Source organism: Egretta garzetta, unplaced genomic scaffold (assembly GCF_000687185.1).
Source record: "Egretta garzetta isolate BGI_Z169 unplaced genomic scaffold, ASM68718v1 scaffold788, whole genome shotgun sequence".
Classification (NCBI taxonomy): Eukaryota; Metazoa; Chordata; class Aves; order Pelecaniformes; family Ardeidae; genus Egretta; species Egretta garzetta.
In genome coordinates, this window is record NW_009260668.1 from 292739 (window position 1) to 306068 (window position 13330).

The 13330-nt window shown below is 39.1% G+C and overlaps 1 protein-coding gene across 1 annotated transcript in view; it reads right to left on the reverse strand.

The window, feature by feature from the left end:
- Positions 1–1586: 1586 nt before the first annotated feature.
- Positions 1587–13330, reverse strand: part of HERC2 (HECT and RLD domain containing E3 ubiquitin protein ligase 2) — a 117577-nt gene continuing 105833 nt past the window's right edge. Inside the window, exons 86-92 of the mRNA XM_009645649.2 lie at positions 8071–8191; positions 7162–7374; positions 6945–7057; positions 5847–6037; positions 3939–4044; positions 3188–3400; positions 1587–2580 (exon numbers count right to left, since the gene is read on the reverse strand). Coding sequence (XP_009643944.1) covers positions 2308–2580; positions 3188–3400; positions 3939–4044; positions 5847–6037; positions 6945–7057; positions 7162–7374; positions 8071–8191 — 1230 coding nt within the window. The 3' untranslated portion in view covers positions 1587–2307. The remainder of the gene's footprint in view (positions 2581–3187; positions 3401–3938; positions 4045–5846; positions 6038–6944; positions 7058–7161; positions 7375–8070; positions 8192–13330) is intronic.

The window sequence follows — 13330 nt, forward strand, 5'->3', positions numbered from 1 at the left end:
AGGGTTTGAAGCTGTGCCAGCGCAGTTTTAGGCTAGACATTAGGAAAAAATTCTTCACTGAAAGGGTTTTCAAGCATTGGAATGGACTGCCCAGGGAGGTGGTCGAGTCCTCCTCCCTGGAGGTATTTAAAAGCAGGATAGATGAGGTGCTTAGGGACATGGTTTAGTGGTGGGATGTCAGGGTTGGGTTAAAGGTTGGACTCGATGATCTCAAAGGTCTTTTCCAACCAAAGTGATTCTATGATTCTATGATTCCTAAGCAAGTTAGGAAATTTCTCTGTGCTATAGTAGTTCATATGCTCATGGAATGGGGGTTGAAATTAAAGAACAGCAACTGAACGCGTCTCAGTCCTTGGGCTTGTGGCTTTGGGCATGACTCATCCATCACATCTCCTGAAAAGCTGACTGCAGAATCTCTTTGATCAAGCTCGATGCCTACAGAGTTCTGGTGTTACCATGGCAAAGGATGGCAGACCATGACATGAGCACTTCTGTACCAGATTCTCCACTCTTTACCTCAGGAGAAATTCAATTCAGCAGTAAAGATAAAAGAGGTTGCTTAAGGTTTTGGGGGTTTGCCTCTTTTTTAAAGCTCAAAAAAGACTCGGCTTTTTTTCCATCAGCAGACAGAAAGTCTGGAGGACAGGGCACAGACCTGACTTCTGGAATCTCCAGCGAGACAGAGGACTGGGACAGGAGCATTTATTGCAAGAGATCTTCAGCACAAGAGAGGCCTCTAAAGCTCATGAATTTCAAAACTCTGACATCGTAACAACAAATAGGTAGTTTTACCACTATTTTGAAATACCAAGTATGTCTCGGGAAGACCAATTTCACAACCACAGTTAATACTTAAATTTACAGAAGCTGGAATGTAAGTCAAATGCACACACTATAAAAAAGGGATCAACTCTGTAAAATGTTAAATATTCACATATACCTATCCTAAGAGTTAGTGAAGAAATGGCACGACATCACCTTCTACTGGACTTGAAAGTAAAATATTAGTGCCTTGGCACAACTAAATCTTATTTTCCTACTTTGAAAAACTAGCGCATACACTGTCTATGTAGTAAATGCCAAATACCCGCCCGAACGCCACTTGACTTCAATGAGTTATTCCAACAGACTACTCTGGATGCATGACGTTTCGTGATCAGGCCTTGTAAAATGACCTGATTTTCTCAGAGATGGTATGTTACACAAGTGTCATCATACTCTTCTACTCACATTCAGGTGCTTGAAGACATCTGTCCCTTACACTTCCTCAAAAGCAATTTTTTCCCCAGGTGCCCAAGAACAAATTTACCATTGCTGACGACAGTAGCATGAGGGACGACTGCATAAGCAAAGTGTACCCAATCGCTACCACTAACGTGCTGTGCAGACTTGCTCTGAGTTTACTATAGCTCTGGTGCATTGCCACAGGCAGAACATACCACAGCCACACCTTGGTGGAGCGGCACCAGCAACACTTGGTCAACAGCTGTATGTTGCAGAAACATTTCTTAGCAGAGCCACCGCAGTGTTCACCCCGCCTAACAGCTGCATCGCCATTAAAAAACAACATACTATTTTTTTCTGTGTCAGAATTTTTATTTGGAGGGAAATTATAACTTTTGCATTTACATGGCACAAATTATGTACAGTACACTTTCCATGATAAGAATTATGATGCTGTTCACAGAAAGGTATCAAATTTGAGATAAATAATGCGTAAGCTAAAATATACAAACCAGGGGTGGAGGTGAAACTATTAGCCATTTTTATTATCTATAGAAGAATTTCAAGGAATAATGTTAATCCAATGTTCAAAATTTTTTAACAAACTTCTAGTAAAGTTAATTGAAATATTTATAATACTATTCAGTTGTTGCACAGTATTTCCAATATACAATCAAGAAGATGCACAGAACACAACACTTAATATGAAAAAAACCTATTGCACCCACAATTTAAAGGTTTCGCTGCCTTTTGGATGCTGCACTACCGTATTTATATAAACATTTACAACACTTCAGTAAACACAAAGGTTCTAAATGTAGTGCAGCATTATGGGGGGGCCACTCTCTGTTCTTAAAATAAATGTTAAATGCCCATATACTGTGCCATTTATTCTAAGCTGATGGTTTAAGCTGTAACCCTTAATTCCTACTGTGAGTAGCAAACACACTTTCCCCAGGTTCAGAAGATTGCCATCCCTCTGACTAAATGCTCTATATTCTGAGACCTAAACTGTCCTTGGCTTCACTGTCATTTTGGCATTTCGCCTCAGTGCTTCTGACAACTATCCCTTATATTATTTTTTTAATGTCCTGTTAAGTAGTCCTGCGTAGAATCTGAAGCAAAGGAATCTGCATCTTCATTATCAGAATCATCACTACTGTCATCAGCCGCTGGCTCTCCGGTCAGTGCTATCCGGGCATAATCATCAGTGTCTATAGACTTGCAGAAGTGAATGGCATACTTCAGTTTTTCCTCTAGTACTTGCTTACAGGAATACCTGGGCAGCTTCAGGAGAAAGAAGCAAGTGTATGACTCGGGAAGGAAGTGGTCTGGAGGATTGTACTTATCCAATACCTGTTGACAACAAAAAGCATAGTATTTTTGATTCATTGTCCAAACCACAAATAAATCTCACAATAATACTTGAGAATTTTTTTTAACAGCACATTAGATTTGTGATTCTGAGGCTGAAGTTTCTTAAAAGAACAATAAAAAGACCAGATCCGTTTCCCCTACACTAAGTACACAAATAAAAACAGACACCTATGAGCTTCTTTCATTATGAATATGGGGTTGGGAACAACCTGAAAATGATTATATTACTTCAGCAAATACCAAAATATGATTTGAAGATTGTGGGGTTTTAATTTAGCTGAAATGATTACTGAGCTGAATGAAATGCCAAATAAATGCCAGCAAAACCAGCTGACAACTGACAGTGATAAACTATTAAAATCCAGAGAAGCAAATGGCTGGGAAATGAAATTAATATCCACTTGCCCAAGTCAAGAGAGAAAAATATTTACATGCATTATAGGTCTCTTGCACTGTCAAATCTACAATGTAATGCTGCACAAACAGTTTAATGAAACCAGCCTGTTCTCTTGTTATGTCATGCTACTACTTCTTCATTACCAGCTTTTTAAAATAAAAATCCCACACCCCATCCCATACACCTTACCTGAATAACAAAGTCCCTCCCTCTAAAGTCTGCAATAGTCCTGGGCAGCCTTGTTCTGCCCCACACAAAGCGCAGGAAGAGAGATCGCTCTGTATTGGAGAAGGATTCCATCACTTCCCAGAACCACTGTATCAAGGAAGCAGTTGGTTCAATGCCTTTGTAAGTTGCTACAGATTTCAGAAGATGAAGTGGAATATCTGGGCTTCCACATACCTGAAAAATAAAATATAGTGATAGGCTATAAAACTCTGATCAAATCTATTACAGGCAATTTGTTCCCTCCATTCATCTAAAATATTTAATCAGCTTTTACGCCGACAAAATGAACATTCAAATATTTGAAGTGCTGTGCACAGTCTTCTATTACAATAATACTAAATATACATCTTCCCATCAGAGGACAATAATGAATCTTCTTTCATATTCCTGAATCGCATAAAGAATTAAACCTTTTACTTGCGATGAGTATCTCCAAATCACCTCCTAGGTCCCTGTTTTCTGGGGTTTTTTGGCTTTGTTCATTTGTTTCTTCCAGAAATAATTCATTACATCACTGCTTAGCTATATCAAAATAACCTTATTAACACCAAGCGGGCAAGTAAACATTTTCTAGTCTTTCCTTGGACAAAATGTTCGCAATCACAGAGCATGCATTGTAAATAGTATCTAAGGTGGGTTTTGGATTAGTAAGATAAGTGAAGAATCTCACTCCAAGTTAGTCTGACAGAGGTAGCAAAACAGAAATTGATACCATAGTTTCCAGTTCATATCCTGTAAACAGCGAGAGTAGAGGAACTGGATCAACGCGGGCCATCCCCTCACGAACTGCTGCAACTTGTTCGTCAAATTCGTGAAGTCTGCAGAGACACATTTTCAGAATTTCTATGAATGCCGTTTCTAGCAATTATTTCTAGCAACTACTGTAGTATCAAAGAAACTCTAAGCATTCTCCTCAAGTCTCCAGCTATGTGCGAAGGAACATTAATAAACATTTATCACACAAGATACTTAACTTACACCAGTTTCTACAATTCATATTGCACAGCAAGCTCAGTATGGAGGGATTCCTCCCAGTGTTTAGGATGTTTTATTCCCAGTGCTGTGCCTGGCAAAAACAAACCAATACCCCATTTGGAAACAACATGCTCTTGGGAAAAGAATGGCTGTGCTTTGAAACTCTGCCCTCAAACAGTCCCAACACTAGACAGACATTATGGTAAAAGAAAAATGGGTCTGAGCTAAACCATGATGTCTGAGGACAGGAGTTGTGTTTCAAGACAGACACAGGTAAGTCTAACACACTGCTGCTTCTGCTGCCACCCATCATTTGTGGTTTGCATTTTTTTTCCTGTCAAATAATTTCTGAGATGTTTTACACAGATCTTCAGAGCAGAGATTCACATCATTGACAAGTCCTGTCCTCAGGCTTGTTATCACCAAAATAAACAAAGATGTCAGGACAAACATGGTCTCATGCATCTACTTTTTCACATGGATTCTATTCAGGTGCTAGTTTTTCTCTCAAGGGGTTCTCATAATTAAAAAATTTGATACTTAATCTAAACACGTAAATGTTTCTCCCAAAGGGCTTTTAACTGGAACATGCTTTAGAATTGTTCATGTCCTTTGAGGATAGCCAGAACTGGCAAGAGAACAAAACCATTTCTGCGAGGCAATGTAACATTTTTTACAGACATATCATTTATCCATTCCAAATGAAATTCCTCTCTGCTGTCAAAAATAGACTCAAGTATTGGTTCATAACCATTTACAGAAAAAAAAAATACCAACACAACAAAGACTGTAATTCAAGTAGTTGCTGGCAGACACTACAACTACAGACTAATGAGCAAGTATATAGCAATGATACAGTCTTGCTCAAGCACTCTCTAAAACAGTTTACTATGGAGGGAGACTAAACCAACTATGAATCAGTTTCTTGTCCAAATTATCTAAATTCCCATAGTTCAATAGGCAGTAGGCCCACTGCTTCGTATAACAAGATGCCTATGGTTGCTTCATAGATGGTATCTAGGTATTTAAGTAACCAAAGGCCTGTCTTCTCAAATCCTGAACAATTTTTTTCCCACCGATCGCACTGCAATGTTCAGCTTTTGGCACCTGTGGGTGAATTTCCTTGTCTGCACATAGATGTCAGACTTATTTTACAGTGTCCAGGGAAATGAACATTTTGTTTTGTGTATTCCTTAGGTATTCCAACTTAGGTAATAATAGTAAGAATTCATCTGGGACCACCCTTGACTACAACTGATGATATGAAAGACTGTGGGAGCAGTAGTACTACATCTAAGCTCTCTTCACAAAGACTTAATGATCAAGCCTACTACTTTATTACATAGGAAGAACTAGATGGATGGGGCATTTCTCCACCTGTAAAACTGGCTGCCAAAACTGCAGGACAGCTATTAAAATCTAGAGCCATACCTGCTAGTTTATTTTGTTTCTTAAAAATTAAGTTTAATCTTTTCTCCTTGGAGAAATTAAAAGAAATCAGAAAATCAACACTGTAATCACATGAAAGTATTAGAATACTTGTACAGAAGAGGTTAAAGTAGTGCATTGTTTAAAAGCTTTTACATTATTTTTAAAAAGGAAATACTTATTCATGACAATAATTTGAATGACTTATTCAACAAACCTGTAGTTTATTGCCAGCCTCACATATTCAGCTCTATTATCCAGTGTAATATGGGTGTACTTGGAACTCAACTGAATATCCTGACCACTTGCATTAGGCACAGTGAATGGGAGGCTCATAGCTTCAAACTCTTCTGAAGTAGCTTCGTTGTCTCGAATGTACATAAGCCCCGGAATAAAATCTTTATCAACCTTTCGAAAACAACAAACCCAAGTTAGTCAGTTTACTGGCACTACACAACAGCGTCTCTTGCATACCAAAAGCAGCACATCATGTCATCTACCAAAAGCATCGTCAAATGTCTGACCATAACCCACTTACTGAATTTCAAAGCCATAAAATACCTTAGTATTTGGCACAAAATTTCATTATGCTGGGATGTGGAGAGTGCATGTGTTCTAGATTTCAATCCTTTGGGGGAGCATTTGCCAAGAAACTGTATTATAAAAAAAACGGATTTAAAGCTTAAAACCATAATCACATCTACAAAGTCCAATGCTGGTTTTGGTACAAAAGGAATCCCCTTACTGACAAGTAAATGACTCAATGCTTTTACTGAGTACATTTCTATGTGACAGTATTTGAGAAGGAATTCGTCTTTGTAATAAAGACCTAGCTCTTACTCCACATTTACTGAGCTCAGTAAACAGAAATTGAAAGTTTGTGATGTTCAGTATGTGGGCACAAACTATTTTCAGTAGTAGTTTGAAGTCATTTCCTTTTATTTCAAAACAGTGTAGGCGTGTGCACCCAATCAGTTACTACATCTTGGCAAAACAGACAGCAACAGCTACAGAAAAGTCTACTGGAAAGTAGGAGTTCGACCACAAATGTTTGTCTGACCAAACCCACGAGACGATTTGAGAATGCTTATTTAACTCAATGCTCAAATAGCTTATTTAACTACTTTTGAATGACTTGTAAATTTACAGTTTTAACAGTGAGTACAAGTCATCCTCATATACTGGGTCAAAATGTAAAAGGCCAGTCAAAATACAAATATACAGAAACCAGGGAAGCCACTCACTGGAAAAAAATTTATGCTAGAGTCTGTTTGTCTTCTGTAAGTTATATCCTACTCAGAAACTTCATACTTACCTCACTGAGATCAGCAATTGTTAGGTTCATTCCTGCAAGCTGTTTCCACACTGGTTCAGCCAGGTTGAGGCTTAGAGGGCTGCCAGTCCGGATAGCAATGCCCAAAAGTACACCTGTAAGTTTGAACATAGTATTTTTAATTTTTTTTTTTTGTTAGATTCCAAATAATTTGATCGTGTAATGCAAGTAGAATGTCATAATGTTGCTATGAAATTACCAAGAAAACGAAACATATTCATATGTAAGAGGGACTTGGCAGCAGGATTTAATAGGAAACAATCTCTGTTTGCTCCAGATTCATCTCTTCCATTTGGTGTTACAATTAACAGAGGGGTCAGCCCATTCTGAAGCTCCTCGCACATTTCTGCTATTGATTCGCTATAACCTCCACCGCAATCATCCACAGATTCACCTTGGAGAAGAAAAAAGGCTCAAAATTATTAAATGTTCTTTTAAAAATAAATCAAGTACTGAAATAAACTGTATTTCCTTCCACAGGGATGACTGAGTAAACAGAAGTTTACTAGAAGCTACACTGTCATATCTGTTCATATGAAAACCCTTTATGTTTTGCTTTATATTTGGATATTTCCAGTTCATTGTAAATCATATTATTTATAAGATTATGCAATATACCACAGTGTCAAAAATACTATTTTGCCAGACTGTAACAAACATTTTTGTGTTATACTCTAAGCAAAATAAAATAGAAGAGGTAGAAAAAGAAAGTCAAAGCAACCCAATTCCTAAGTAACATTTTAAAGTGGATGTATTTTATATATCCTACAGTAGACAGAATGGCTTTTCAATCTAAAATATTTTTCATCAAAAAGCTCAAAGCAATATGTGGGAAAAAAAACAAAACAAAAAAAAACAAAACAAAAAAAGGCAAACAAAAAACTAACAGTAAAACCAGAGTAAAACCAGCTAGGCAGGACTATTTATCAATTCAGACAGCCGAAAAACAGGTTTAGGTTTTGCAGAATGTTTGCTGTAATCAGAAGAGTTGTCCCTAGAATTTGAGGACAATTACAGACACATTTGCACTAATCTTGAAGTTTTTTATAAAAATAATTTTAAAAGGCTTTTTTGCTTCCTAACATTTTAAGCACCTTCCTCTGCCTACACACCTGAGGAAGCAGAAGGCTATCAGGGCTAAAGGAACTCATTTTAGCACACATCTGTCCAAACACTGACTTTGTACCATCAGGCCCAGCCAGTCCTCCTTTACTCCTAGAACGTTTTACCTATTGAGTAAGCACATTAGAAAAGTCACTGTGAGAACATATTTCAGCTGGCGTCACTGCGCAGATCAAACCATAACATTAATGTTTATAAAATACTGATGTGTTCAGTGAAACATTTGCAGAGCTCCACAATGTATCTTGTATATATGTGACATATACAGAAGAACAACCAAATTGCAAATTACAGCACTACAGTATTTTTCAGTAATATCTAATATCCATCCCTAGATACAGATATCACAGACTCCTATTACATATGCTGATCCACTCCAGGAGGATGAAAGCACTTAAAATCTCAGGCTACTAGGAGACCAGAACTATTTCAGCAGCACATGATAGTTGCAGTTGGAAAGGACCTCTGGAGGTCATGTGGTCCAACTCTCCTGGTCAAGCAGGGCCACTTAGAGCCAGCTGCCCAGGACCGTGTCCAAATGGCTTTTGAATATCTCTGAGGATGGAGGCTCCACAGCCTCCCTGGGCAACCCGTGCCAGTGCTCGGTCACCCTCACAGTGAAAAAGTGTTTTCTGATGTTCAGAGGGAATCTCTTGTGTTTCAGTTTATGCCCGTTACCTCTGGTCCCATCACTGGGCACCACTGAAAAGAGCCTGGCTCCCTCTTCTTTGCACCCTCCCTTCAGATATGCAAAAATATACATTAATGAGATGCCCCCTCAGCTTTCTCTTTTCCAGTCCCAGCTCTCTCAGCCTTTCCTCATAGGAGAGATGTTCCAGTCCCTTAATCACCTTTGTGGCCCTTTGCTGGACTCTCTCCGGTATGTCCACGTCTCTCTTGTACTGGGGAGCCCAGAACCGGACCCAGCACTTCAGGTGTGGCCTCACCAGTGCTGAGTAGGGGGGAAGGTTCGCCTCCCTTGATCTGCTGGCAACGCTCCTCCGAATGCAGCCCAGGATACCCATTTGCCGCCTTTGTGGCAAGGGCATGTTGGTGGCTCATTTCCTCTCCAGGTGCAGGACTTTGCACTTCTTGTTGAATTTCATAAGGCTCCTGTCACCCCATTTCTCCAGCCTGTCGACATCCCTCTGGATGGCAGCATGACCCTCTGGTTTATCAACCACTTCTCCCAGTTCTGTATCACCAGCAGACTAGCCAAGGGTACACTCTGCCCCATCATCTAGATCATTAATGAAGACATTGACCAAGACCACACCCCATACTGACCCCTGGGGTACACCACTAGTTACTGGCCTCCAACTAGACTTCATGCCACTGACCACCACCCTCTGGACCTGGCTGTTCAGCCAGTTTTCAGCCCACCTCACTGTCTGCTCATCCAGCACATACTTAGTCAGTTTGTTTCTGATATCAACATAAGACATACCTAAACATTAAGGAGAAGATTTACTGGTTCCAGGATAGGCTGCACTGCAACTTCTGCAATAGGTCCTATCTCTGTGACATAGCTGATTAACTGTCAGTGGTTACTACAATTATCACCATTTATACGCACTGCAAATTCCAGCACCTCTGTAACAGAAGAAATTTTTCAACTAGTGCTTGGATTTGCACAAACACGAAAAACAGTATCTGGTTATCTAGATGCTTCTGCTACATGTCCTGAACTGGCCTGACAATGCTGAATGATTGTTCTAGGTAATTTTTGTGACCTAACACAGTTTTGAAGTACTTGAGACAATCTTAATTCAAACAGAGCTGACCACAATGATGATGATTTTTTTTTTTTAATGAAACTAAAAATTTGGAGGTGTATTAGACCTTAGTAATTTTACTGTTAGAGCTGGAAACACGCAAAACCAATAGGTGTGTTCATTGCAGCTAGACAGAATGTTTCTTACCAGTTCAGTTGGGAACCCTGTGGGCTTTCTTCCCTAATAAGGACTTTTACGTTCCCCCAACCACCAATACCTTACTTATCTTTAATGCCAAACAGTTCATTGTTCATCTGTCTCTACTCAGCATTGTATCTGTTCATCTTTAAAGGAAAATGGAAAGACAGAGGGGTAACAATGATAAAATCTGTTGATAAAGTTTTCTTCCCCTATTTCTGAAGAAGCAGCTAATGCCTTGGTAAATTCAGTTTTTCTGGATTGCAAACTACTTAGATAATGCATCCTGTCTCTAGTCATACATTTGATTGTCCAATCTGGGTAAGTTTTTAATACATAAGAAAGATCAGAGGCTGTGGTGTTGGCCAGAAAACTGAACACATATTATTCTTATATTCATTAATGATAATATTTAAATATGCATCTATGATATTGACTAGGAGCCTCTAAAAGTGAGTAAGCACTACCAAAATACACATGCATATACACACATAATGTGTTTCTTAGGTACCTACAGAAAAGGTATATTTTAAGATCTGTAAGAAATGGCATGCAAAGAAAATCCCATGTATTTTGCTGCAAGAGATGCACACAAAGTGGCTAAGAATACAAAAAGCATTTCACCAGGATAGAGAGGAAAGAAATAGAAAGTAAACAGAAGGCTGGAGAAAACCAAGATTTTTTTTTTTTTCCCCTTTGTGTTCTGCAACTTATATTCTCAGCCTACCCCGACTGCGGAGAGACTCCTACAGTGCACGTAGCTCACCGATATCTGTTAGGCTGTCCATTCAGAAATAACCCAGACTCATCCCACTAATCTGTATTTAGTCCCACTCCAAGCTACAGTGCATCTCAAAATCCAGTTGTTCTGATGCTGCATACTTCTGATGCTTTGTATAAAACATCCACCAGACTTCTTTCAGATTTTACTGAAAGGCTGACACACCCAAGTCCTCATGTATAAGATGTTCTGTATCAACACAAGCGGATTTTAATTCCATGGATTTCTAAGAAATTTGGATGCTCAAGAAGTTTTAAGTTAAGAAATCACTGAGTCTTCCCTTAAAAAGAGGGAAGTGTGAGTAGAAGTTCTATGAAAGCAGGAGTCAATTCACTGTTTTTTCAAACCTCAGACCTAAAATACAAATTAATCAAGTGACAATAAGGCGGTGAGCAATCCTGCCTGAACTGAATATGATGGCATGAGTATTTGCTATTCTACATTTAATTTAGTATTTATTTACTAGCAACACAGAATTTTCATTTAGTCTGATCATTTAGATGCAGGAATGGTTAAAATTTGACTTTTAACAAAGCAATGTAAGAACACTATGAAGGATTACTGGCATTTCTGCCAGCACCTTAGTATATTGCTTGCTGACAGACACCCACATTCAAATTCATTAGGTTATTAGCAAAGAGTAAAACATTTCACCGAAAAAAGGGCAAAAATTCATACAAATATGTTTAGGCCACAATCTACCACAGGTGTTTTAGTTTTTCATTGTAGAGGTCTGGAGCACAGCATCTTGCTCATGTTTCTAAATCATCCCCTTTAAAGGCATAATAAGTATCCTGTGAAATCTGTTTTACTGAATAGGCTGAATAGGATCAGATATAACGCTCACTGAATACATGCTTTATTAGACACAGATTATGCAGCATCTCAAGTTTTTAAAACACAGTTCCAGCCTTCTTGCTGAAGAGATAACTTTTTAGCATAAAACAAGTTAATATGTTGATTAGAGCCCAAGAAGGATTTTCGTGAAACAGTCTGTCATTGGAAGGTATCATCTTGTGGAAAACTATCTGTTCTTGGACCAGAGAGAAATGCAGCAGCTCAAAAGCAGCATACAGTGCAGTGTGGAAGAATCAAGTTCAAGAACTTGCCTCAGTGAATAATCACTTATTGTGAGCAGAACCATTGCAACAAAGGGGGAGAGGCACTCAAATCAATCTGTAATCTGGTTAAAGCATTTTGAAGTGAAGACAACCAAAGTTTAAATTCTTTCTCTGAATCTGAAGAACAAAACTTTCTATCTGTCTCAAGCAGCCTGAGAGTACCCACTGAAATATGGGCCATCCTGTGGGACTCTCTTAAACCCACCAGAATTTGGGAGAAATGTAGTACATAAAGGCATGCATTCAGAGACTAATAAAAAAGTTTACAAAAAGATGAGAGCTTATTAGTTGGAATCAGCTAAGAAGGAGAAGTATGTACTGTTAACATAGAAGACAGATCTATGAAAAAAACAAACACAGTTCAAGGATGTGTCCTGAAATCAGTCTCCAGAAGAGGTAAAGAAGTATCAGTGTGATAACTACAAGAGCACAGACACAGTCTCACCTGTACCTTGGATTTCAGTTATCTGTGCTCAAAATTAAATGCTACAGAAAAAATAAAATATAAAAAGATGAGGAACAGAGAAGGACTATTTTGCACAAGCACATAAAAAAAGCTTAACCTGATCAGTGTAGGAAAATGAAGGCTGCCATGAAATGAGTGTTCTTTAAAAGCACATTTAATAAGGGAGAAGGCAATAACCAAGAAGGAGGAATGTTATTTATACTGAAGTGTAACACTCACAAAAGAACAATTCATTCATTCTTTGATATGCTGTGCCTACTTTAAGATCAGATCATTTTTACTGATCATGCTAGTGAGATTTCTGTAACCCACATTTAATAAGGAGCCCAAGCAAGGAGGAAGAAACTATTTTTAAAGTGGGATTTCATATATCCATAGCTGTGACACTCCTCCCATGACAGCACAGAATCACAGAATCACAGAATCGCAAGGGTTGGAAGGGACCTCAGGAGATCATCTAGTCCAACACCCCTGCTAAAGCAGGCTCTCCTAGAGCATGTTACACAGGACTTCATCCAGGCGGGCTTTGAATATCTCCAGAGAAGGAGACTCCACAACCTCCCTGGGCAGCCTGTTCCAGTGCTCTGTCACCCTCAGAGTAAAGAAGTTTTTCCTCATATTCAACTGAAACCTCTTATGTCTCAGTTTGCACCCATTGCCCCTAGTCCTGTCGCTGGACACCACTGCAAACAGACTGCTTCCATCCTCGTGACTTCCGCCCTTAAAGATATTTGTATGTGTTGATAAGGTCCCCTCTCAGTCTTCTCTTTTTCAGGCTGAACAAGCCCAACTCTCTCAGCCTTTCCTCGTACGGGAGGTGCTCCAGTCCCTTTACCATCCTAGTTGCTCTCCTCTGGACTCTCTAGGAGTTCCTCATCTTTCTTGAACTGGGGAGCCCAGAACTGGACACAGTACTCCAGGTGAGGTCTCACCAGGGCAGAGTAGAGGGGGAGGATAACCTCCCT